The sequence below is a fragment of the Homarus americanus genome, unplaced genomic scaffold, assembly GCF_018991925.1.
Source record: "Homarus americanus isolate GMGI-L3 unplaced genomic scaffold, GMGI_Hamer_2.0 scaffold11628, whole genome shotgun sequence".
Lineage (NCBI taxonomy): Eukaryota > Metazoa > Arthropoda > Malacostraca > Decapoda > Nephropidae > Homarus > Homarus americanus.
The window spans coordinates 691,931-715,000 of NW_024754732.1; the positions used below are offsets into that span (position 1 = coordinate 691,931).

Here is a 23,070-nt window from a genome sequence, read left to right on the forward strand (position 1 = left end):
TAAAACCATAAAGTTCATGAAGGTTTGTAAAATAAATTTGCATGTATTCAGGTGTAGTTTAATCTGATTTGCATAATTCCAGGATTATTTTAGCCTTAGTTGTATATTACAGATGGATTTATGTATAAAGCAGAAATTTAATATTCATTGCGTCTTTGTGTGTTGGCCACTGAGAGTCTGTGTGTGTGTGTGTGTGTGTGTGTGTGTGTGTGTGTGTGTGTGTGTGTGTGTGTGTGTGTGGAGGGGTGGTTGTGTGTGTGTTGTTTATGTGTGGGGGGATTGTGTATGTGTGGGGGAGGTGTGTGTGTGGGGTTTTGTGTGTGTATGTGTAAGGGGTTTGGGCGGCCATTTTGGTACCCCACACCACCCTGGCGGCCATTTTGGTGTGCTAAACCCCTATAAACAGCCGTGTACTCCGTAAGGGATTTAATAACAAAAAATGGAAATAGTTGAGCCAAGTGAGGTGCATCGGGAGGCTAGATTAAATCATTGCTGTGTGTGTGTGTGTGTGTGTGTGTGTGTGTGTGTGTGTGTGTGTGTGTGTGTGTGTTGTGTATGTATGTATATTACTGTGAAGCGAACATATGTGTGTGTGTGTGTGTGTGTGTGTGTGTGTGTGTGTGTGTGTGTGTGTGATCTTGACCTGTATGTGTGTATGTAACTGATAAAAGTAAAAGTGAGAGCGAAATATAGATTGGATGAGAGAAGTGGGACGGAGAGAGAAAGTGTGAGAGAACGATAAGAGAGGTTAGAGAAAGGGAGAGATAAAAGTGAGAGAAATGGAGGAGAATGGAAGAGTGAGTGAGAGATAAAACTGGGAGATGGGAGAGAGGGGGAGAGTGAGAAATGGAGGAAAGGAGGGGAGACCTAAAGCTAAGAGAGAAATGGAGGGGAAGGGGAGACTGAGAGGGGAGGAAATGAGAGGTGAAAGTGAGAGGTAAATTGAAATTGAAAGAGAGACAGACAGACAGACAGAGAGAAAGAGAGAGGGAGGTGAAGGTGAGAGACAGACAGACATACTGTAGAGAGAAACAGAGTGTGTGAGAGGTAAACACGGGGCAGACAGACAGAGAGAAAGAGAGAGGGAGGTGAAGGTGAGAGACAGACAGACATACTGTAGAGAGAAACAGAGTGTGTGAGAGGTAAACACGGGGCAGCAGGACGTGACATGGAGGGCGGGTGAGAGAGGTGAGGTGAGAGAGGGGTGGGGAGGGGTGGAGGTGAGGGTGGGAGGGTGAGAGGAGGTGAGAGGGAGGGGTGAGGGGTGGGGGTGGAGGAGAGGTGAGGGGAGGTGGAGAGGGTGAGAGAGGGGGGTGAGAGTGGGAGGGGTGGAGAGAGGGGTGAGGGGTGGGAGGGGTGAGAGGGGGGTGGGGAGGGAGGTGAGGGGTGGGAGGGTGGGAGGGGGAGGGGGTGGAGGGGAGAGAGGAGGGGAGAGGAAGGGGAGAGAGGGTGGGGAGAGGGGGTGAGGGGTGAGGGTGAGGGGTGGGAGGGGGTGGGAGGGTGAGGGGTGGAGGTGAGAGAGGGAGGTAGGGGTGAGGGTGGGGAGGGGGGAGAGGGGGGAGAGGGAGGGTGAGGGGTGGGAGGGGTGTGGGGAGAGAGGGGGTGAGAGGGAGGGGTGGGGAGAGGAGGGGTGAGGGGTGGGAGGGGTGAGAGAGGGTGGAGGGTAGAGAGGGGGGTGAGAGTGGGAGGGGTGAGGGGTGGGAGGGGTGAGGGTGGGAGGGTGAGGGGTGGGAGGTGAGGGTGGGGAGGGGTGAGGGAAGGGGAGGAGAGAGGGGTGAGGAGGGTGAGGGTGGAGGGGTGAGAGGGAGGGGTGAGGTGGAGGGTGAGAGTGGAGGGGTGAGAGAGGTGAAGGGAGGGTGGGAGAGGGAGGGTGAGAGGGGGGGAGAGGGAGGGGTGAGAGAGGGGTGAGAGGGAGGGTGAGAGAGGGGTGAGGTGGAGGGGTGGAGAGGGGGTGAGAGTGAGGGTGAGAGAGGTGAGGGGTGGGGGTGAGAGGGGGTGAGAGGAGGGTGAGGGTGGAGGTGAGGTGAGGGGGGAGGGTGAGAGGGGAGAGAGGAGGGTGAGGAGGGGAGAGAGGGTGAGGGGGAGGTGAGGGGTAGAGGGGGGGAGTGGAGGGTGAGAGTGGAGGGTAAGAGTAATGAGAGTGGAGGGTGAGAGTGATGAGAGAGGGTGGGGAGAGTGGAGGGTGAGAGTGATGAGAGAGGGTGAGAGAGAGATAGAGTGGATAGTCTAGTTTTAACACTTTTCTAAACCATTTTCTGGGCTGTTTCTCTCAAGTGTGTCTTATTCAATGGCGGAGGTGACGTCTGGTGGAAGACTGTCATAGACCCTCACACCATCCTCTCCCGGTGGCTGTGTAGTAGATGGTGTAAATATGTATGTATGTATGTGTGTGTGTAAATGTAGGTATGTATGTGTGTGTGTAAATGTAGGTATGTATGTATGTATATCTGTGTTTAAGTGTGTTTACAGGTGTTGCAGGCAGGTAAACCAACAAGGGGGGGAGGGGGGGGCTGGTAAACACTAGCCGGCAGATGGAGAAACAAAAGGTTCATTTATCGAGCGGAAGTCTCCTAGGCCTTTTCTTTTTCTCTCACTCTGTCTTTCCTCGCGTGTTTTACTCTCAGTCGTTCCTCACTTCTTCTCACTTATCTGTCTCCATGTGTTTCTTCTCTTTATTAAATTATGTTATCTTGAGAGAGAGATACAGGCATACTAACACTCCCCACACTTCAACACACACTCAGTAGGCAACACAAGCAACACCTTCACCTCACATTAATCAGCAGGCACCAGGTCTGTCTGTCTGTCTGTCTGTCTGTCTGTCTGTCTGTATGTCTTTCTGTCTGTCTGTCTGTCTGTCTGTCTGTCTGTCTGTCTGTGTGTCTCTGTCTCTGTCTCTTCCTTTTGTCTGCCCTTTTTCTTTTCTCTTGGGTTTCTGGTTCTCTCTTCTCTCATATATATATATATATATATATATATATATATATATATATATATATATATATATATATATATATATATATATATATATATATATATATATAGATATAGATATAGATATAGATATAGATATACCATATTAATGTACCTACGAACAAAGAATCATTTTAAATACATACATATTGACACGAGCGGCCACAAACATTCATACAACACCCCTCCACACACACACACACACACACACACACACACACACACACACACACACACCACTACCACTACTAATACTACTACTTTTTTTTTTTTTTTTTATAATCATTCCAGCCCTCCCCCCAACAGCCACACCTTCGCAAACCATTTATTTACCTTAATATTAAAATATACTACTACTATCAATTTTTTTTTTTTTTTTTTTTTTTTTTTTTATACGTGGCCTCCAGCCTCCCCCAATAGCCACACCTTCGCCACCATTTATTTACCTTAATATTAAATATCCTAATACATAAGAAACTATCCTATCTGTGTTAAATTAGTTGAGCTGCAGATCCATGCGGCATTCAGTGACTGTAGCCTCATAGTCGATATCTGCAGCAGTTGTCGGAGTAGGGGCAGAGGCTCTCGTTCCCCTGAGGCAGAGCAAAGCCGACCGAAGGAGAGAGAAGGACAGTCGACATCTCATCCAGGCTGTAACATAACTTCTGGGCTGCTGCTTCTGTTCGGAGATCAACTCCGCGAGTCTGGCGTAGAAACATCTTGCACTTGGGCCCATCCCACCAGAGGTTGTGAACACTAGAGGAGTGAAGCTGCCTTGATCAACGTTTTGAATTCTCTCCCCATATGCCCTTCTCTTGTCGTTCTCATTCCTCCTATGTGCAGCATCGAGAGTTAGGTTACGGTGACAAGCGGCCATGGGATCAAAAATCCTGATGTCGAAGAAAGCTCGCTGTCCCCGCGTCCAGAATCCTCGAGCACTGACGTCCACACGGGCTTCGTTAGATGTGTTTGAAGTCCTGTGTTGGAAGATCTCGCCATCCAATGGAAGGAGGGTCGGTTCTACCATGACGTCCCGGCAGATTTCCTTCAACATATTTGCTGTGAGATCCCTTACCTCGTCATGCCTCATGCATATGAAGCCCCCCTTCTTGCAGACCATGGCGTGATCGCCATACTACTACTACTACGACTACTATTTTGCTGTCACTATGAATCGAGTATGACGATCATCCAGCTATGATACAATGATATGAGTTATTAGGGATGTCACCTTCATTGGTGAGTTTTGTGGTGACTAAAGAGGCCGATACGGGACCGGCAGAGCCGTTCACATGAGTTGCACATGTGGAGGGCTACATCCAGTGCGGGAGGGGCGGTGGCAGCGTCTTTCCGGCGTTGGCGCTTGTCTGCCTCGGTTTGCAGTCGGGCTAACTCGAAAGTATTGACACCTCGTGTGGTGCTCCTCCACACACACACACACACACACATATATATCAGAACAGGGATATATACTGAGAGAGTGAATCAGGCAGCTAGAGTAGGTCAAGACTGCAGTGAGACACGTGTATCTATCAACCAGGTGGGGTGTCTCCCTCCCTCCCTCCCTCCCCCCTCCCTCACTGACGCATTCCCTCTCACACTCTTTTCCTCCCACACGCACATTCCTCCCACACACACACACTCTCTCTCTCTCTCTCTCTCTCACACTCCTCACACGTTCCTCACCTCATAAATCCCTCCTTCACACACATACTTTCTCTCACCTAATCCCTCTCTCACATCCTCTCTCTCCCTCATCTATCCCCGGCTAACACCCCCCGCCCCTCACACACAAACTATCATTCATCTTTCTCATACATTCTCTCCTCACAAAAATTGTGACCAAGTTCCAGGTTGCTCATCTGACTTTCTGTCTCATTTACACACAATTGCAGGGTTTCAATTGTTTCTCCTCCCAATGACAACACAACATACATATATTGTTTCTCACTATTAAAATATTTTTTAAATTTTGTATTTATTTATATTTCTTTTATATATATATATATATATATATATATATATATATATATATATATATATATGTATATATTATATAATGTATATATATATATATATATATATATATATATATATATATATATATATTTATATATATATATATATATTTTTTTTTTCTCATTATTATTATTATTATTATTATTATTATTATTATTATTATTATTATTATTAAAATTTCGTCTCTGATGTGGGCTATTGAACTGTGCCCTGTACAATCCTGTTAAAACACTCACTCCAATTCCCACTCACACTAACCAAACCCCAACCCACTCTCAGACTAACTCCATTCCAATTCCACACACACCGCCAACCCACCCTAACCTGCCTCACACCAACCCATTTTAACTCCACTTATACCAACTCACCCCAACCTACCCCCCCAAGGTGGAATATATAGCTGTTCTCCCCTGCTAATTTGGGGAGACACACGCAGAAAATTAAACTTGGAGTATATTAAGCTGGCGAATGAGGACACGAATTTAATGTGCTTTTTCTGACGTATCTTTTCTGGATCTGTGTGTGTGTGTGTGTGTGTGTGTGTGTGTGTGTGTGTGTGTGTGTCTGTCTGTCTGTCTGTCTGTCTGTCTGTCTGTGTGTGTCTTTGCTTATGTCTTCCACTTACTGTACACACACACACACACACACACACACTCAGTTCCTAAATTAAGAAAACCATAAATAGTTCTTCTGTCTCTCCCTCTTTCTTTGTCTCCCTCCCTCCCTCCCATTTCACCTCTCCCTTCCACCCATCCTCCCGCCCATCCTCTCTTCCGGTATGTCTTCTGATTCATGTTCGTAACGTGTTTCTGGCTCCTGGATCAAATGCCCTAGACCAGAGTTGTGTGATAAGAGAGAGAGAGAGAGAGAGAGAGAGAGAGAGAGAGAGAGAGAGAGAGAGAGAGAGAGAGAGAGAGAAGCTGGCAGACAGATAAATACGAGATAGATAAAGACAGGGGAAGAGAGAGATTGAGATAATGAGAGAGAGCGAGAGAGAGACAGACAGAGAGCAGAATGGTAGGGAGTGACCCGCTGTGCTATATTTGACCAGTCATGGGTGAATGTAAAAATAATATTTGGAGCGACGTGAGTTGGTTTGTTGCTTATGGTGGTGGAGGTGGTGGTGGGTACTGGTGGTGGTGGTAGGTACTGGTGGTGGTGGTGGGTACTGGTGGTGGTAGGTGGGTACTGGTGGTGGTGGTGGGTACTGGTGGTGTGGTGGTTGGTACCTGGTGGTGGTGGTTGGTACTGGTGGTGGTAGGCACTGGTGGTGGTGGGTACTGGTGGTGGTGGCTGGTACTGGTGGTGGTGGTTGGTACTGTGGTGGTGGTAGGCAATTGGTGGTGGTGGGTACTGGTGGTGGTGGCTGGTATTGGTGGTGGTGGTTGGTACTGGTGGGTGGTAGGTACTGGTGGTGGTGGGTACTGTGGTGGTGGGTACTGGTGGTGGTGGTGGGTACTGGTGGTGGTGGTGGTATTGGTGGTGGGTAGGCACTGGTGGTGGTGGTAGGTATTGGTGGTGGTGGTAGGTACCGGTGGTGGTGGCTGGTACTGGTGGTGGTGGTGGTTGGTAGGTACTGGTGGTGGTGGTAGGCACTGGTGGTGGTGGTGGTGGTGGTGGTGGTAGGTACTGATGGTGGCAGGTACTGGTGGTGGTGGTAGGTAAATGGTGGTGGTGGTAGGTACTGATGGTGGTGGTATACTGGTGGTGGTGGTGGTGGTGATAAGTACTGGTGGTGGTGGTAGGTACTGGTGGTGGTGGTAGGTACTGGTGGTGGTGGTAGGTGCAATGGTGGTGGTGGGAGGTACTGGTGGTGGTGGTTGGTAGGTACTGGTGGTGGTGGTAGGTACTGGTGGTGGTGGCAGTAGGTAATGGTGGTGGTAGTAGATACTGGTGGTGGTAGTAAGTACTGGTGGTGGTGGTAGGTACCGGTGATGGTGGTGGTAGGAACTGGTGGTGGTGGTGGTGGTGGTGGTAGTGGTGGTGGTGGTAGCGGTAACAGTATTTCGATAATATTTTAAATCCATTCAATAATATAAACATCCTAATAAATTAACTGACATATTTACGTAAACAGACAGAAAAGATAAACACTACAGCTCCACTAAACATTATTGCTCTTCGACATATAAACGGATCTTAATGGGAATAATGTCAGGTAAACACACACAGGTATAAATTCTCATCTGATGATCATACACTTGGCTCAGTAATTACTTATTGATAATGTATGTTTGAATGTAGTGTCCGTAATGCATAGTCTCAGCTGTTTTTTGTTGACATAATACACAATCAGCTGTTTTTGTTGACATGATATACAATCAGCTGTTTTTTGTTGATATAATACAAAATCAGCTGTTTTTTGTTTGGATATCACAGAATAATTTTTTTTTACACCTCACACATTCAGCTGTTTTATTGTTTACATATCACACAATCAGCTGTTTTTTTGTTTACATATCACAACCAGCTGTTTACCTTCCACGCAGGTATGTTACATCTATTGGTTGAAAGCTTGCAAATCCACCTGTGTCGATTTTAGTGTCGAGTATTAACCATTTCACCTGCGTAAACTGATGTAAATATTTGGTTGATGATTATATCTGTTGTGGACGAGTAGGTGGGACATTACAGGGCCGCTCTTGTTGTTGTGAACCTTTATCTCCCGGGTGGGTCGTCTCTCTCTCTCTCTCCCTTGTGTAGCCAGATATTTCTTGAATAGGTTTACATATTTTCCTCGAAACTTGGCAGAGACCCTGATCTCTCTCTCTCTCTCTTTCTTTCTTCCCTCTACCCCTCTTCTCCCCCGCCCCCTCCCCTCTTACCACTTCCAAGAGGACGGACGGACGGACGGGTACCATGATAGGACATTTTAGGTGCTTCGGGGATGTAGCGCGTGTTTGACTTAAAGCGAACCTTCTCCCACTCAGAGGCCTCAAGGTCTATTTAAACTACAGTAGTGAGGAGATGTAAGATGAACCGCCTAATGAGTCTCGTTTATTTAAATTGCATATGTAGATGTTAGCCGCCTAATTCGGCCAGGTGGTGGCAGGTGCGTGGTGTGGTGTTGTGTTGGCCGCCGTCAGCGTCGCCGTCAGGAGGTAATGGGCTTATTTGTTTATGCTGTTTAGCCTCGATTATGGTGTGAGCCTCATGTGTGCGTATGGAGTGCTGCCGGTGCACATGTGTACGTACTCATACACAGACGCACACAGGTATTGACTTATGTATTCTGCAGCTTGTTTAAACGCACATGTGTACTTCCTGACACACAAACACACACACACACACACACAGCTCATTAGGCCATCCACAATTTAGTCTCGTACATATTATTATTATTATTATTATTATTATTATTATTATTATTATTATTATTATTGTTATTATTGTTATTATTATTATTATTATTATTATTGTTAATATTATTATTATTATTATTATTATTATTATTATTATTATTATTATTATTATTATTATTACTATTATTATTATTATTATTATTATTATTATTATTATTATTATTACTATTATTATTTCTATTACTATTATTATTATTATTATTATTATTATTATTATTATTATTATTATTATTATTATTATTACTATTATTATTTCTATTACTATTATTATTATTATTATTATTATTATTATTATTATTGTTATTATTATTATTATATTATTATTGATAATATTATTATTATTATATTATTATTATTATTATTATTATTATTATTATTACTATTATTATTTCTATTACTATTATTATTATTATTATTATTATTATTATTATTATTATTATTATTATTATTATTGTAGCGTCAGTGTGGTAATGACTCCCGGTTGTTCCTTTTCGCTGCCGAGAAGATGAACTGATTCACCAGAGTCTTTTAAAACTTCCCCAATGTAAACTTAATTTTTTTTATAAACATTGATACTATTTTTATAGTGGAGTGTGTTGTTAGGTGATAGTGGGGTATATAAACACAATTACATATAAACTCTACTAGTAGTTTATTTATTGATAGAAAATGTTTATAATGACTTTTTTTAAGAAAATAAAATTTTGTATAAACAAAATCATTTAAAATATAATAAAAGTAGATATTATTTGTATCTAAATTATTTAAAAAAATAAGCATTTAATGAAGGAATAATTAATGTTTACTTTTTTGGTAATAAATAAATAAATAAATAACTAAATAAATAAATAAATAAAATATTCAACTACACTACCATAACAAAAGTAATTAGTGTTTTATGATGATTAATGATACAAAAATTTGATTCTTCCAAACATTTTTTTATCTTTTCCTCTGATGTAAATTAAACAAGAGAGCTTCAACATGTGACAGACCGACATATAAACAGACTATATTCATTAATCTTTATAATCCTCTTCTTCAAAGGGTTAAAATGACGACTATACACATTTTAAGTTTATATGGAGATATTTTTATTTAAATTTGATTAAAATCGTTATTATCTACACTAATGGGTAAAATGAGGAATATGAGGACCTATTAAGACCTATTATATTTAAGGGTCTGTTAAGCTCAGGGGCATATTAAACTTTGGGCCTGTTAACCTTATGGATCTATTAACCTTGAGGTTTACTAAGCTTAAATGTTATTAAGCTTAGATTCGATTAAGCTTAGGGTTTGACCCGTACCAAGCCCTAGAGTTAACATAGTTCAGGTCTATTAAGCTTAGGGCTCTTAAGCTTAGGGAGCCTGTATGACCCAGAGCAAGCGTCCACTACCGGGATAATAACAAAGTACAACAATAGGTGGGCAGTTATTGTGAGACCCAGCTGGTGTATAGAGGCACAATAACCCGGATTATAGAAAGCTTTTAGTGAGTCCTGGCCCTCCACCCCTCCCTCCCTCCTACTTCTCCCTCCCTCTGCTCCCCAGTCCTTCCCTCCCTCCTTCTACTCCTCCCTCTCTCCTTTCAGTCCTTCCCTCCCTCCTTCTACCCCTCCCTGCCTCCTTCCATACACCCCTCTCTGCCTCCCTCCCTGCTTCTCTCCCTCCCTCTACCCACATCTCCATCAAGCCCTCCCTCCATTCATCCATCCCCCAGGCTGTGTGTGTATTCTCTCCCTCCCACCTTTATCCTTTATCCACCTTCTCTCCCTATTTCTGGTCCTTCCTTATCCCTCCTCTCCTCCTTTCTCTCTTCCTCCTCCCTCTACCCTTATCGCCCTTCCATCTTATCTCTTCCTGCTCCCCCTTCCATTTAGTCTCTCCTCCTCCTTCCCCTACTTATCAACCCTCCATTCCTCCTCCTCCTCCTCCTCCTCCCCCCCACCACTCCTTCTCCTCGTCTTCCACCTCCTCCTCCTCCTCCCCCCCACCACTCCTCCTTCTCCTCGTCTTCCACTCGTTCACAACCAAGACTCTCTCTCCTTCACAAGACATAATTGGCTGACGATTTAAAGGTCCTGGATAGAGAGAGAGTCAGTCAGCATATCTGAGGGTGAGTGAGAGAGTGAGGGGGGAAGAGGAGAGGAAGAAATGGAGGAGAGTTGGAGGAAGAGGAGAGGAAGAAATGGAGGAGAGTTGGAGGAAGAGGATAGAGAGGCGGAGAGGAAGAAGAACAAGAGAGAGAGATAAAGAGAGAGATAGACAGAAAGAAAAAGACATATTGAGGGAGAATTAGTCAGGCTGTCTATGAGAGCAGACAGACAGGGAGACAGACAAACAGGGAGATACACACACACACACACAGACAGATGGACCCAGATTTCAATAAACTTACAATTCATGTATTTAAAAATTATATAAATAAAAAAAAGTCCTCACAATTTTTTTTCTTTTAAATGATAGAAATAAATTTGACTTTTACGGGTATTTGAATTTCATTTTTATTTTATTTTATTTTATCCATTTTTATTTTATTTTATATATTTTTCCCTCAGGTGACACTTGTGCTGGAAAAGGTATATAGAATTTCCCATCTAAAAGTTTGAATTTAATCCACAAAGAATTTTAAACTTTTTATTTGGTGGGTAGGGGATAGGGGTGACTGATGGGGGTAGGTGAGGATGGGATAGTGAGGGATGGGGGTAGGGTGATGGGGATAGTGACTGATGGGGTAGGGGTGAGGGATAGTAAGGGTGAGTGGGATAGTAGGTGACTGATGGGATAGTGACTGGGATGTAAGGTGAGTGGGATGGGATAGTGACTGATGATGGGGTAGGGGTGACTGGATAGTGGGACTAGATGGGGGTATGGTGAGTGGGATGGGATAGTGACTGGGATGGGGAGTAGGTGACTGATGGGGGGGGTAAGGGTGACTGATGGGGGTAAGGGTGAGTGAGATGGGGATAGGGTGACTGGGATGTAAGTGTGGTGGACTGGGCTGATTATGGTGGTGGATTGACTGGGGAGGTGGACTGGTGGGGGTGGACTTATGGGGTGGACTGGGGAGGTGACTGATAGTGACTGGGGTGACTGCGGGGGTGACTGGTGGAGGTGACTGCTGGTGACTGGTGGAGGTGACTGTGAGTGTGACTGGTGTAGGTGACTGTGGAGTGTGACTGATGGAGGTGACTGGGTGGAGGACTGTGGAGGTGACTGGTGGAGGTGACTGGGAGGACTACTTCACCAGTACAACAGGAAAGGTTCAATATAAAAGTTTTTACTCCACAAAAAGTTTAGCATTTTTCTACCGAAGTAAATAACAGGTAGGGGTAGTTCCTTCCTTCCTTCCTAACTTCATTATTTCCTTTCTTCATTATTTCCTTCCTTCATTTCCTTCTTTCTTTCTTTCCTTTCATTTCTTTCCTTCCTTCCTTCCTTCCTTTCTTCCTTGTCCGCCCTATAACTCAATCTTTTACTACAATATTCCTTCCTCCCAGTCACCCCCTCCCCTCCCCTTCACACCTCCCCCACCGCACACACACATAAGTTACCCTTTATGTACAGAAGTAAACAAAGAAGGAATTTGAAATACTCTGTAACGTTCAATGCTATTATATTTTTACCACAGGGGTTAGTTATGCTGACCCTTTGTGAACTCTGTGTATCTTTTGCTCTACCGCTCACAGGATGAGTATGGGGTGCACAATAAACTATTCCTCTCTCCCCTACACACCTCCCTCTACACCCCCTCACCTCACACCTTACTTACCCTCCCCTCCGCTACTCACCCTACACACCTCCCTCTACACCCCCTCACCTCTCACCTTACTTACCCTCCTCTCCCTCCTCCGCTACCACCCTACACACCTCCCCACCACACACACACACACCCCGCTACACCTCTCCCCACCCACACACCTCTGCCCTACGCCCACACACCTCTCCCCTACACCCACACACCTCTCCCTACACCCACACACCTCTTCCCTACACCCACACACCTCTCCCCTACACCCACACACCTCCCCTACACCCACACACCTCTGTCCCCCACGCCCACACACCTCCCTACACCCACACACCTCCCCTACACCCACACACCTCTCCCCTACACCCACACACACCTCCCTGACACCCACACACCTCTCCCCTACACCCACACCTCCTACACCCACACACCTCTCCCCACACCCACACACCTCTGCCCTTGCATGCCCACACACCTCTCCCTTTACGCCCACACCTCTCCCCCTACACCCACACCTCTCCCTACGCCCACACACCTCTCCCCCTACGCCCACACACCTCTCCCTACACCCACACCTCCCCACGCCCACACCTCTCCCTACACCCACCACCTCTGCCCCTACGCCCACACACCTCCCCTACACCCACACACCCTCCCCCTACGCCCACACACCTCCCCCTACACCCACACACCTCCCCTACACCCACACACACCCTCTCCCCACACCCACACACACCTCTCCCTACACCCACACACACACTTCCCCTACACCCACACACCTCTCCCCTACACCACACACCTCTCCCCCTACACCCACACACCTCTCCCCCTACACCCACACACCTCTTCCCTTACACCCACACACTCCACACAATAGCAAGAAGATGAAGGCTATTCAACCTAAAGTTCCCAATTAATCCAAAGTAAATTGTATTATATTCAACAAAGGTCATCTGAAATTACTTTAAACTGTCGCTCAAGTGTAAATAATTTTCATTTCTATTTTATTGTACTTTTCAGCTTTAACTTTTCAAGCTTTGGTGGGAGGTAATCAGAGTCATTAATCTGTGTTGATGATGAACTGACGGCTGGATGTGAAGCTTAATTATAGTATTGTAAAATTGTTTTGTATATTATAGCGAGGAGACGATTATAGGTTAGATAAGGTTACGTTAGGTGAAAAAGAGAGAGAGAGAGAGAGAGAGAGAGAGAGAGAGAGAGAGAGAGAGGACAGGTGAGTGAAGGTGTTAGTTCGGGTCAGGCCTTCCCATATACTGTATAATGCTCGTGTTCTGTCTTACATTAAATACAGATAATTTATGGCAGTTTCTTTTTGTACCTGTATCTGCCTATACCTGTATCTGTACCTGTATCTATCTGTACCTGTATCTAACTACCTGTACCTGTATTCACCTGTAGTTGCATCTGTACCTGTATTTACCTGTACTTGTATCTGTACCTACCTGTATCTACCTGTACGTGTATAGCTCTCTCTCTCTCTCTCTCTCTCTCTCTCTCTCTCTCTCTCTCACTACACCATCGATCGTACACTATACAGTAATTAGTAATATCTGGCCCGATATTCCCCCGTTCATATTACTCAACTGCTGTTAATGCTGCGGCCAATATTACTGTAATTGTTCTTATGATTGTGCTGCTGATACTGCTCTTCCTGCTATTGTTCTTGTTTCTTCCTGCTGATGATACTGCTTATTCCTGCTGTTGCTTGTTCCTGCTATTGTTCTTGCTTCTTCCTGCTGATGATACTGCTTATTCCTCTTGATGATACTGCTTCTTCCTGCTGCTGCTTCTTCCTGCTGCTGCTTATTCCTGCTGTTGCTTGTTCCTGCTATTGTTCTTGTTTCTTTCTGCTGATGATACTCCTTGTTCCTCTTGATGATATTGCTTCTACCTGCTACTGCTGCTTCCTGCTGATGATACTGCTTGTATCTGCTACTGCTGCTGTTGATACTTCTTGCTCCTGTTCCCGGTACTGCTGCTGTTGATACTTCTTGCTCCTGTTCCCGGTACTGCTGCTGTTGATACTTCTTGCTCCTGTTCCTGCTACTGCTGCTGTTGATACTTCTTGCTCCTGTTCTGCTACTGCTGCTGTTGATACTTCTTGCTCCTGTTCCTGCTACTGCTGCTGTTGATACTTCTTGCTCTGTTCCCGCTACTGCTGCTGTTGATACTTCTTGCTCCTGTTCCCGGTACTGCTGCTGTTGATACTTCTTGCTCCTGTTCCCGGTACTGCTGCTGTTGATACTTCTTGCTCCTGTTCCCGGTACTGCTGCTGTTGATACTTCTTGCTCCTGTTCCTGCTACTGCTGCTGTGATACTTCTTGCTCCTGTTCCGTACTGCTGCTGTTGATACTTCTTGCTCCGGTTCCTGCTACTGCTGCTGTTGATACTTCTTCTCTGTTCCCTACTGCCTGTTGATACTTCTTGCCCTGTTCCCGTACTGCTGGTGTTGATACTTCTTGCTCCTGTTCCCGTACTGCTGCTGTGATACTTCTTGCTCCTGTTCCTCTCTGCTGCTGTTGATACTTCTTGCTCCTGTTCCCTCTGCTGCTGTTGATACTTCTTGCTCTGTTCCCGGTACTGCTGCTGTTGATACTTCTTGCTCCTGTTCCCAGTGCTGCTGTTGATACTTCTTGCTCCTGTTCCCTTCTGCTGCTGTTGATACTTCTTGCTCCTGTTCACTACTGCTGCTGTTGATACTTCTTGCTCCTGTTCCTTCTGCTGCTGTTGATACTTCTTGCTCCTGTTCCCTTCTGCTGCTGTTGATCTTCTTGCTCCTGTTCCTTCTGCTGCTGTTGATCTTCTTGCTCCTGTTCCACTGCTGCTGTTGATACTTCTTGCTCCTGTTCCCTTCTGCTGCTGTTGTCTTCTTGTCTGTTCCTTCTGCTGCTGTTGATACTTCTTGCTCCTGTTCCCTTCTGCTGCTGTTGATACTTCTTGTCCTGTTCCCGGTACTGCTGCTGTTGATGCTTCTTGCTCCTGTTCCTGTACTGCTGCTGTTGATACTTCTTGCTCCTGTTCCCCTTCTGCTGCTGTTGATACTTCTTGCTCCTGTTCCTACTGCTGCTGTTGATTCTTCTTGCTCCTGTTCCTGCTACTGCTGCTGTTGATACTTCTTGCTCTGTTCCTGCTACTGCTGCTGTTGATACTTCTTGCTCCTGTTCCCTTCCTGCTGCTGTTGATACTTCTTGTCCTGTTCCTCTGCTGCTGTTGATACTTCTTGCTCCTGTTCCCAGTACTGCTGCTGTTGTCTTCTTGCTCTGTTCCCTACTGCTGCTGTTGATACTTCTTGCTCCTGTTCCCTACTGCTGCTGTTGATACTTCTCCTGTTCCCTTCTGCTGCTGTTGATACTTCTTGTCCTGTTCCCTTTCTGCTGCTGTTGATACTTCTTGCTCCTGTTCCCTACTGCTGTGTTGATACTTCTTGCTCCTGTTCCTGCTACTGCTGTTGATACTTCTTGTCCTGTTCCTTCTCTGTTCTTTCTTCTGCTGCTGTTGATACTTCTTGCTCCTGTTCCCAGTACTGCTGCTGTTGATACTTCTTGCTCCTGTTCCCTTCTGCTGCTGTTGATACTTCTTGCTCCTGTTCCCGCTACTGCTGCTGTTGATACTTTTGCTCCTGTTCCCTACTGCTGCTGTTGATCTTCTTGCTCCTGTTCCTCTTCTGCTGCTGTTGATACTTCTTGCTCCTGTTCCCTTCTGCTGCTGTTGATACTTCTTGCTCCTGTTCCCTACTGCTGCTGTTGATGCTTCTTGCTCCTGTTCCTGCCTGCTGCTGTTGATACTTCTTGCTCCTGTTCCTGCTACTGCTGCTGTTGATACTTCTTGCTCCTGTTCCTGCTACTGCTGCTGTTGATACTTCTTGCTACCTGTTCCCGCTACTGCTGCTGTTGATACTTCTTGCTCCTGTTCCCGCTACTGCTGCTGTTGATACTTCTTGCTCCTGTTCCCGCTACTGCTGCTGTTGATACTTCTTGCTCCTGTTCCTGCTACTGCTGGTTTTTTGCGGCTGTGTTGGTGGCTATCATTTACGTTACTGAGATCGTGTATGTATGTTTGTATGTATACTTCATTAACTGGCTGTGTATGTATATAGGTATGTATGTCTGTATGTATGAATGCATGTATGTATGTAGTATACCTCATTAACTACCTGTGTATGTATGTGTATATATGTAGTATACTTCATTAACTACCTGCGTATGTATGTATATGTGTATGTATGTATGTATATGTGTATGTATGTATGTATATATGCATGTATGTATGTATGCATGTATGCATGTATGTATGTACAGAGTATGTATGTATGTATGTAGCATACTTTATTAACCACCTGTGTGTGTATGTACAGAGTATGTATGTATGTATGTATGTATGTATGTATGTATACTTCACTAAGCACCTGTGTGAGAAAGTGCTGTAAATACGAGATATACAGAGAGCGCTGTTAATATTATTGCCTGCTGTAAAACGTCGATATATCTGCTGTAAATTCCAGGAAAAGCTCTTGATATTATTTTCCGCTGTGTATGTCACCAACTGCTGTTTGCTGTGAATAAACATCAGTAATTGGCCTCAGGTGGATGTGAAAATTCATTGTTATGATGGCGGTCTGTTATTGTCGAGTGTAATGGAATCTCAGTTTCCTATACACGTCTGTTTCAGTGTTCATCTGTTCATGTTTCAGTGTTCCTCTGTCCACGTTTCAGTGTTCCTCTGTCCATGTTTTAGTGTTCCTCTGTCCATGTTTTAGTGTTCCTCTGTCCATGTTTTAGTGTTCCTCTGTCCATGTTTCAGTGTTCCTCTGTTCATGTTTCAGTGTTCTTCTGTCCACGTTTCAATGTTCATTTGTCCATGTTTTAGTGTTCCCCTGTCCATGTTTCACTGTTTCTCTGCCCACATTAAACTAAACATTAAAATACCCAACTAGTTAAAGTCTCCCTACCAAAACAACAGCAACAACAACAGTAATAATAATAATAACAACAACGAACAAACAGCTCACTTCTATCAAATGGCCGCCGCCTACAACCGTCCTTATACGTATAAAATGTGATTTCACTTACCAACTTAAAATCAGCTTAGCGGAAAACCTGTGTTGGGTGTGAGAGCGTCCTGGGGCCCACTAAGAGGCTTGCATGGTCTTTATTTAGTATGAGGGAGTCTCTCTCTCTCTCTCTCTCTCTCTCTCTCTCTCTCTCTCCTCTCTCTCTCTCTCTCTCTCTCTCTCTCTCTCTCTCTCTCTCTCTCTCTCTCTCTCTCTCTTGCCGAAGGTGGGGCACTTAGGTAGAGTGATGGATGGGTAGATAGGTATAGAAGAGAGATGTCGACTTATGTTAGCTGTGTCCCTTTTACACACACACACACACACACACACACACACACACACACACACACACACACACACACACACACACACACACACACACACACACACACACACACACACACACACACACACACACACACACACACACAATGTGTGTGACAACGAATACAAATTGAGTCCTACAACTAAAATAGACTTTAATGAAATATAACTCGACATGGTGATTGTGCTGGGGTAAAAAATTATATATATATATATATATTTCGTGAGTTTTATTATAATTGTTATACTCGCGCGCCGGTAACTGCATTTGGTAATTAAACAAATAATCTGTTTATGTCTTTTTAATAGTGTGTGTGTGGGTTTGTTTGTGTTTGTGTGTGTGTGTGTGTGTGTAATGTGTAATATTTCAGCTGTGTTCCAGTTATATTTTTTTATCCTCTCTAACTATAATTGGCCGTCTAGTTTACGTTCATTGATATGTATAATATTTTAGGGAAGAGATGTGTATTTGGTATGGTTAGTTTAGGTTAGGTTTAGGTGGGATGGGTTAGGTTGGGTTAGGTTAGGGTAAGTTGGGTTAAAGATGGGATGGATAGGGTTAGGTTAGGTTAAAGATAAGACGGGTAGGGTTAGATTAGGTATAGTTGAGATGAACTTAAGGATGATAACACATAAAAACTTGCTCTCGGGAATAACTGCACAAACATTTCCTCACACCGCAGTGAACACGTCTAAAAGAAGAGACATTTCCCGGCCAGACAGACAGACAGACACACACGCAAATGGATTGAAACTTTTACATGCATCGGAAATGTTTGTTTGTGGCAGCTGACAAAGTGAAGCGAGGGTTAAAAAAAAATGTATATAGTTGAAAATGGAATGTATCTTATATCTAAAACATCAAGTTATTCATTGGGTAAATATATAGATTAAGGGAAGGGAGTTGGTGTATAGTGAAAACCTCCATATAACGGACTTCTCTCTCCATATAGTCCGTTAAATAGAGGTTTTATATCTGATGGACCCTCTGTATAACGGTCTTATCTCTCAATGTAGTCCGTTAAATAGAGGTTTTATATACAGTATAATGGACCCTCTATATAACCGACTTCTCTTCATATAGTCCGTTAAATAGAGGTTTTATATATAAATGACCCTCAATATAACGGTCTTATCTCTCCATATAGACCGTTAAATAGAGGTTTTATATCTAATGGACCCTCAATATAACGGGCTTCTCTCTACATATAGTCCGTTAAATAGAGGTTTCATATGTAATGGACCCTCTATATAACGGGCTTCTCTCTACATATAGTACGTTAAATAGAGGTTTCATATGTAATGGACCCTCTATATAACGGGCTTCTCTTCTTTAGTCCGTTAAATAGAGGTTTCATATATAAATGACCCTCAATATAACGGGCTTCTCTCTACATATAGTCCGTTAAATAGAGGTTTTATATGTAATGGACCCTCTATATAACGGGCTTCTCTTCATATAGTCCGTTAGATAGGGAACTGCATATATAAAATGGACCCTCTATATAACGGGCTTCTCTCTACATATAGTACGTTAAATAGAGGTTTCATATGTAATGGACCCTCTATATAACGGGCTTCTCTTCTTTAGTCCGTTAAATAGAGGTTTCATATATAAATGACCCTCAATATAACGGGCTTCTCTCTACATATAGTCCGTTAAATAGAGGTTTTATATGTAATGGACCCTCTATATAACGGGCTTCTCTTCATATAGTCCGTTAGATAGAGGGAGGTATAACATCTAACGGATCTTCGATATAACGGACTTTCCTCTCCATATAGTCCGTTAAATAGAGGTTTCACATCTTACCGACCCTTTATATAACGGACTTTCATCTCCATACAGTCCGCTAAATAGAATTATCACCGTATGCATGTTGGCAATGGAGTGTGAACGGTGAACTGATATAGGTATGGTTATTGTTGCTTGTGTTATTTAATTAACCTTTTCAAAGAACCACTGAGAAGGTTATAACACAAACAGATGGCGTAGCTGTAATCAAAAACAATATGGCGGCATAGGTAAGCAATGGCGTCATATTGCTCGAAACAAATAAAGTAAGTCATTGAGTTTTTTTAACAACTTTTTCTAAGACTCTCTCTCTCTCTCTCTCTCTCTCTCTCTCTCTCTCTCTCTCTCTCTCTCTCTCTCTCTCTCTCTCTCTCTCTCTCCAAAAACACGAGTTTTAACCCTATGACGACGATGGTTTGGTTAAACCCTTTGACGACGATATATAACAATGCCGGTATAACAAGGTATATAACAATGCCGGTATAACAAGGTATATAACAATGCCGGTATAACAAGGTATATAACAATGCCGGTATAACAAGGTATATAACAATGCCGGTATAACAAGGTATATAACAATGCCGGTATAACAAGGTATATAACAATGCCGGTATAACAAGGTATATAACAATGCCGGTATAACAAGATATATAGCAATGCCGGTATAACAAGGTATATAACAATGCCGGTATAACAAGGTATATAGCAATACCGGTATAACAAGGTATATAACAATGCCGGTATAACAAGGTATATAACAATGCCGGTATAACAGGTATATAACAATGCCGGTATAACCAAGGTATAACAATGCCGGTATAACAAGGTATATAACAGCTCCGGTATAACAAGGTATATAACAAATGCCGGTATAACAAGGTATATAGCAATGCCGGTATAACAAGGTATAGCAATGCCGTATAACAAGGTATATAACCAATGCCATTATAACAAGGTATATAACAATGCCGGTATAACAAGGTATATAACAATGCCATTATAACAAGGTATATAACAATGCCGGTATAACAAGGTATATAACAATGCCGGTATAACAAGGTATATAACAATGCCGGTATAACAAGGTATATAACAATGCCGGTATAACAAGGTATATAACAATGCCGGTATAACAAGGTATATAACAATGCCGGTATAACAAGGTATATAACAATGCCAGTATAACAAAAGGTATATACTTAATGCCGGTATAACAAGGTATATAACAATGCCGGTATAACAAGGTATATAACAATGCCGGTATAACAAGGTATATAACAATGCCGGTATAACAAGGTATATAGCTATATTTTAATGGTTGAAGGTGCACAGGGACTGTTCGATCACCCTGTATAGAAATATCACGTGTTGTATTTCCCTGTACCGCATGACTCATTTAACTCTTCACCTGTACAGTATATCAAACACATTACTACCTCACCAATACACATAACCATAATTCACCCTCTACCTTTAAACGTATCTACACCTGAACTCTAATTAGCCCCATCAACACCTGGACTCTAATTAGCCTACCTCGTCATTGAGATATCCAGGTGGAGCAAAAAAATACAGAACTTAACGAAGTAGTTTTCTTTTTCGAGCTAATCAAATTATGTTGGGGTTTTTCTCGCCTCAATACTCATTAAGTTTTTTTTTTTTTAAGTGTAAGAGCTGCCAGCGATGACACGGCGGCGTAGCGGAGGTAGTGATGAACGTGTGGGTGGTTGGTGGGTGGGTGGGTATTGTGGATTGGGTGGGATGGGGGAATGGGGTGATATATTTCTCTCTCTAACACACACACACACACACACACACACACACACACACACACACACACACACACACACACACACACACACAGTACCTGCCGCCACTGGAGGCTACACAACTCCCAACACACAATGGTTGAATGAACCGGAAAATGTGGCTTTTTATATTTTTCCCGTTTTAACTGTTTTCCCAGGGTAACAAGGTAGATGACCTGTCTTAACCTAACCTAACCTAACCTAACCCAGGGTAACAAGGTATGAGTAGAATAGTCTGACGATAATTTATATTTAACAAAGGAACAATAAATATCTTGTGTTGCATAATTGTTATTTGGGAGCAGCCATCGTCGTCAATGTTGTGTTGTAGGTGATCAATACATGTCGTCCAGGTGAATGTTGGTCTGGCAGGTGAGGGGAAGGAGGCAGATGAGGGAGAGGGGGGGGTAGGTGAGAGAACCCAGGTGAGGAGAGGACCAGGAAGGTGAGGGAGAGACGGGTGAAGGGGTAGGAGATGAGGGAGACCAGGGTAGGCGGAGTGATGGGGGGAGAGTGATGGGGGAGGAAAGCAGATGAGGAAGGGGCAGGTGAGAGAGAGAGGGAATAGGGGAGGCAGGTGGGAGGTAGAGGTGAGGGAGGAGGGCAGGTGAAGGGGTAGGAGGGCAGATGAGGGAGGGAGACCAGGGGAGGCAGGTGATGGGGGAGGGAGAGAGGTGATGGGGGAGGAAAGCAGATGAGGAAGGGGGCAGGTGAGAGAGAGAGGGAGACCAGGGAGGCAGGTGATGGGGAGGAGAGAGGTGATGGGGAGGAGGAAGGCAGATGAGGAAGGGGGAGCAGGTGAGAGAGAGAGAGGGACCAGGGAGGCAGGTGATGGCGGAGGGAGAGGTGATGGGGAGAAGCAGATGAGGAAGGGGCAGGTGAGGAGAGAGGAGACCAGGGAGGGGTGGTGATGGGGGAGGGAGAGAGGTGATGGGGGAAGGCAGATGAGGAAGGGGGTAGGTGAGAGAGAGAGGGAGACCAGGGGAGGGTGGTGAGTGTCGCACCTTGTCAAATTCTGCTGGCGAGGGCGTGATGTGTGTTATGTTAGGAACTCATCATTAGACCAGAGAGTATAGGTTGCCAAGTTTGGGTGTAATTTGATGTAAGTGCGTGGATCTTGGTGTATAAAGTGTCGTTTTTGTCGTCGGTACTGTCGTTTTTTGTCATCGGTATTGTCGTTTTTTGTCGTCGGTATTGTCGGTTTTATCATCGGTATTGTCGGTATTGTCATCGGTATTGTCGTTTTGTTCGTCTCATCGCCGTTGTAAATGAAGGTGTGTGTGTGTGTGTGTGTGTGTGTGTGTGTGTGTGTGTGTGTGTGTGTGTGTGTGTGTGTGTGTGTGTGTGTCCTCCCTTTTGGCTCTCAATGAAACAAAAGAGAGAGGTTGTCACAACCCCTAGCGGCCCTCTTGTTTCAATAGAGGAGGTAAGAGGAGGGGGGGGGGGATGACCCTGCAGCTACGGCCTCGCCTTCTACACTATACTCAAGTTTGAACATACAAGTGAAACCTCCATATAACGGACTTCTCTCTCCATACAGTCCGTTAGGTGGGGGTTTCACATCTAACGGACCCTTGATATAACGTACTTCTCTCTCCATACAGTCCGTTAGATGGAGGTTTCACATCTAACGGACCCTCGAAATAACGGATTTCTTTCTCCATACAGTCCGTTAGATGTAGGTTTCACATCTAACGGACCCTCGAAATAACGGATTTCTCTCCATACAGTCCGTTAGATGGAGGTTTCATATCAAACGGACCCTCGATATAACGGACTTCTCTCCCCATTCAGTCCGTTAGATGGAGGTTCCACATCTAACGGACCCTCGAAATAACGGATTTCTCTCCATACAGTCCGTTAGATGGAGGTTTCATATCTAACGGACCCTCGATGTAACGGACTTTTCTCTATACAATCCGTTAAATAGAGGTTTCACTGTATAATATGAAGGGTAGATGGGA

The 23,070-nt window shown here is 44.2% G+C and overlaps 2 protein-coding genes across 2 annotated transcripts in view; both read right to left on the minus strand.

Annotated features, from left to right (window-relative positions):
* LOC121856066 overlaps nucleotides 1-23,070 on the minus strand; it is a 38,418-nt gene that overhangs the window by 14,036 nt on the left and 1,312 nt on the right. The window lies entirely within an intron of this gene.
* Nucleotides 13,752-20,755, minus strand: LOC121856079 (uncharacterized protein DDB_G0290301-like). The gene is made up of 4 exons (XM_042351371.1): nucleotides 20,740-20,755; nucleotides 15,423-15,941; nucleotides 14,272-15,158; nucleotides 13,752-14,144 (listed from the first exon to the last, which is right to left on the minus strand). The coding sequence occupies exons 1-4, from the start codon at nucleotides 20,753-20,755 to the stop codon at nucleotides 13,752-13,754; spliced, it is 1,815 nt and encodes a 604-aa protein (XP_042207305.1).

What these genes read in the sequence shown, in the direction of transcription:
- LOC121856079 (XM_042351371.1), bottom strand. An exon ending in AGCAGCAGTAGGGAACAGGA is followed by an intron (nt 15,159 to 15,422) that starts GCAAGAAGTATC and finishes TATCAACAGCAG; the next exon opens with CAGAAGGGGAACAGGAGCAA. An exon ending in GCAGCAGTAGCGGGAACAGA is followed by an intron (nt 14,145 to 14,271) that starts GCAAGAAGTATC and finishes AAGTATCAACAG; the next exon opens with CAGCAGTACCGGGAACAGGA.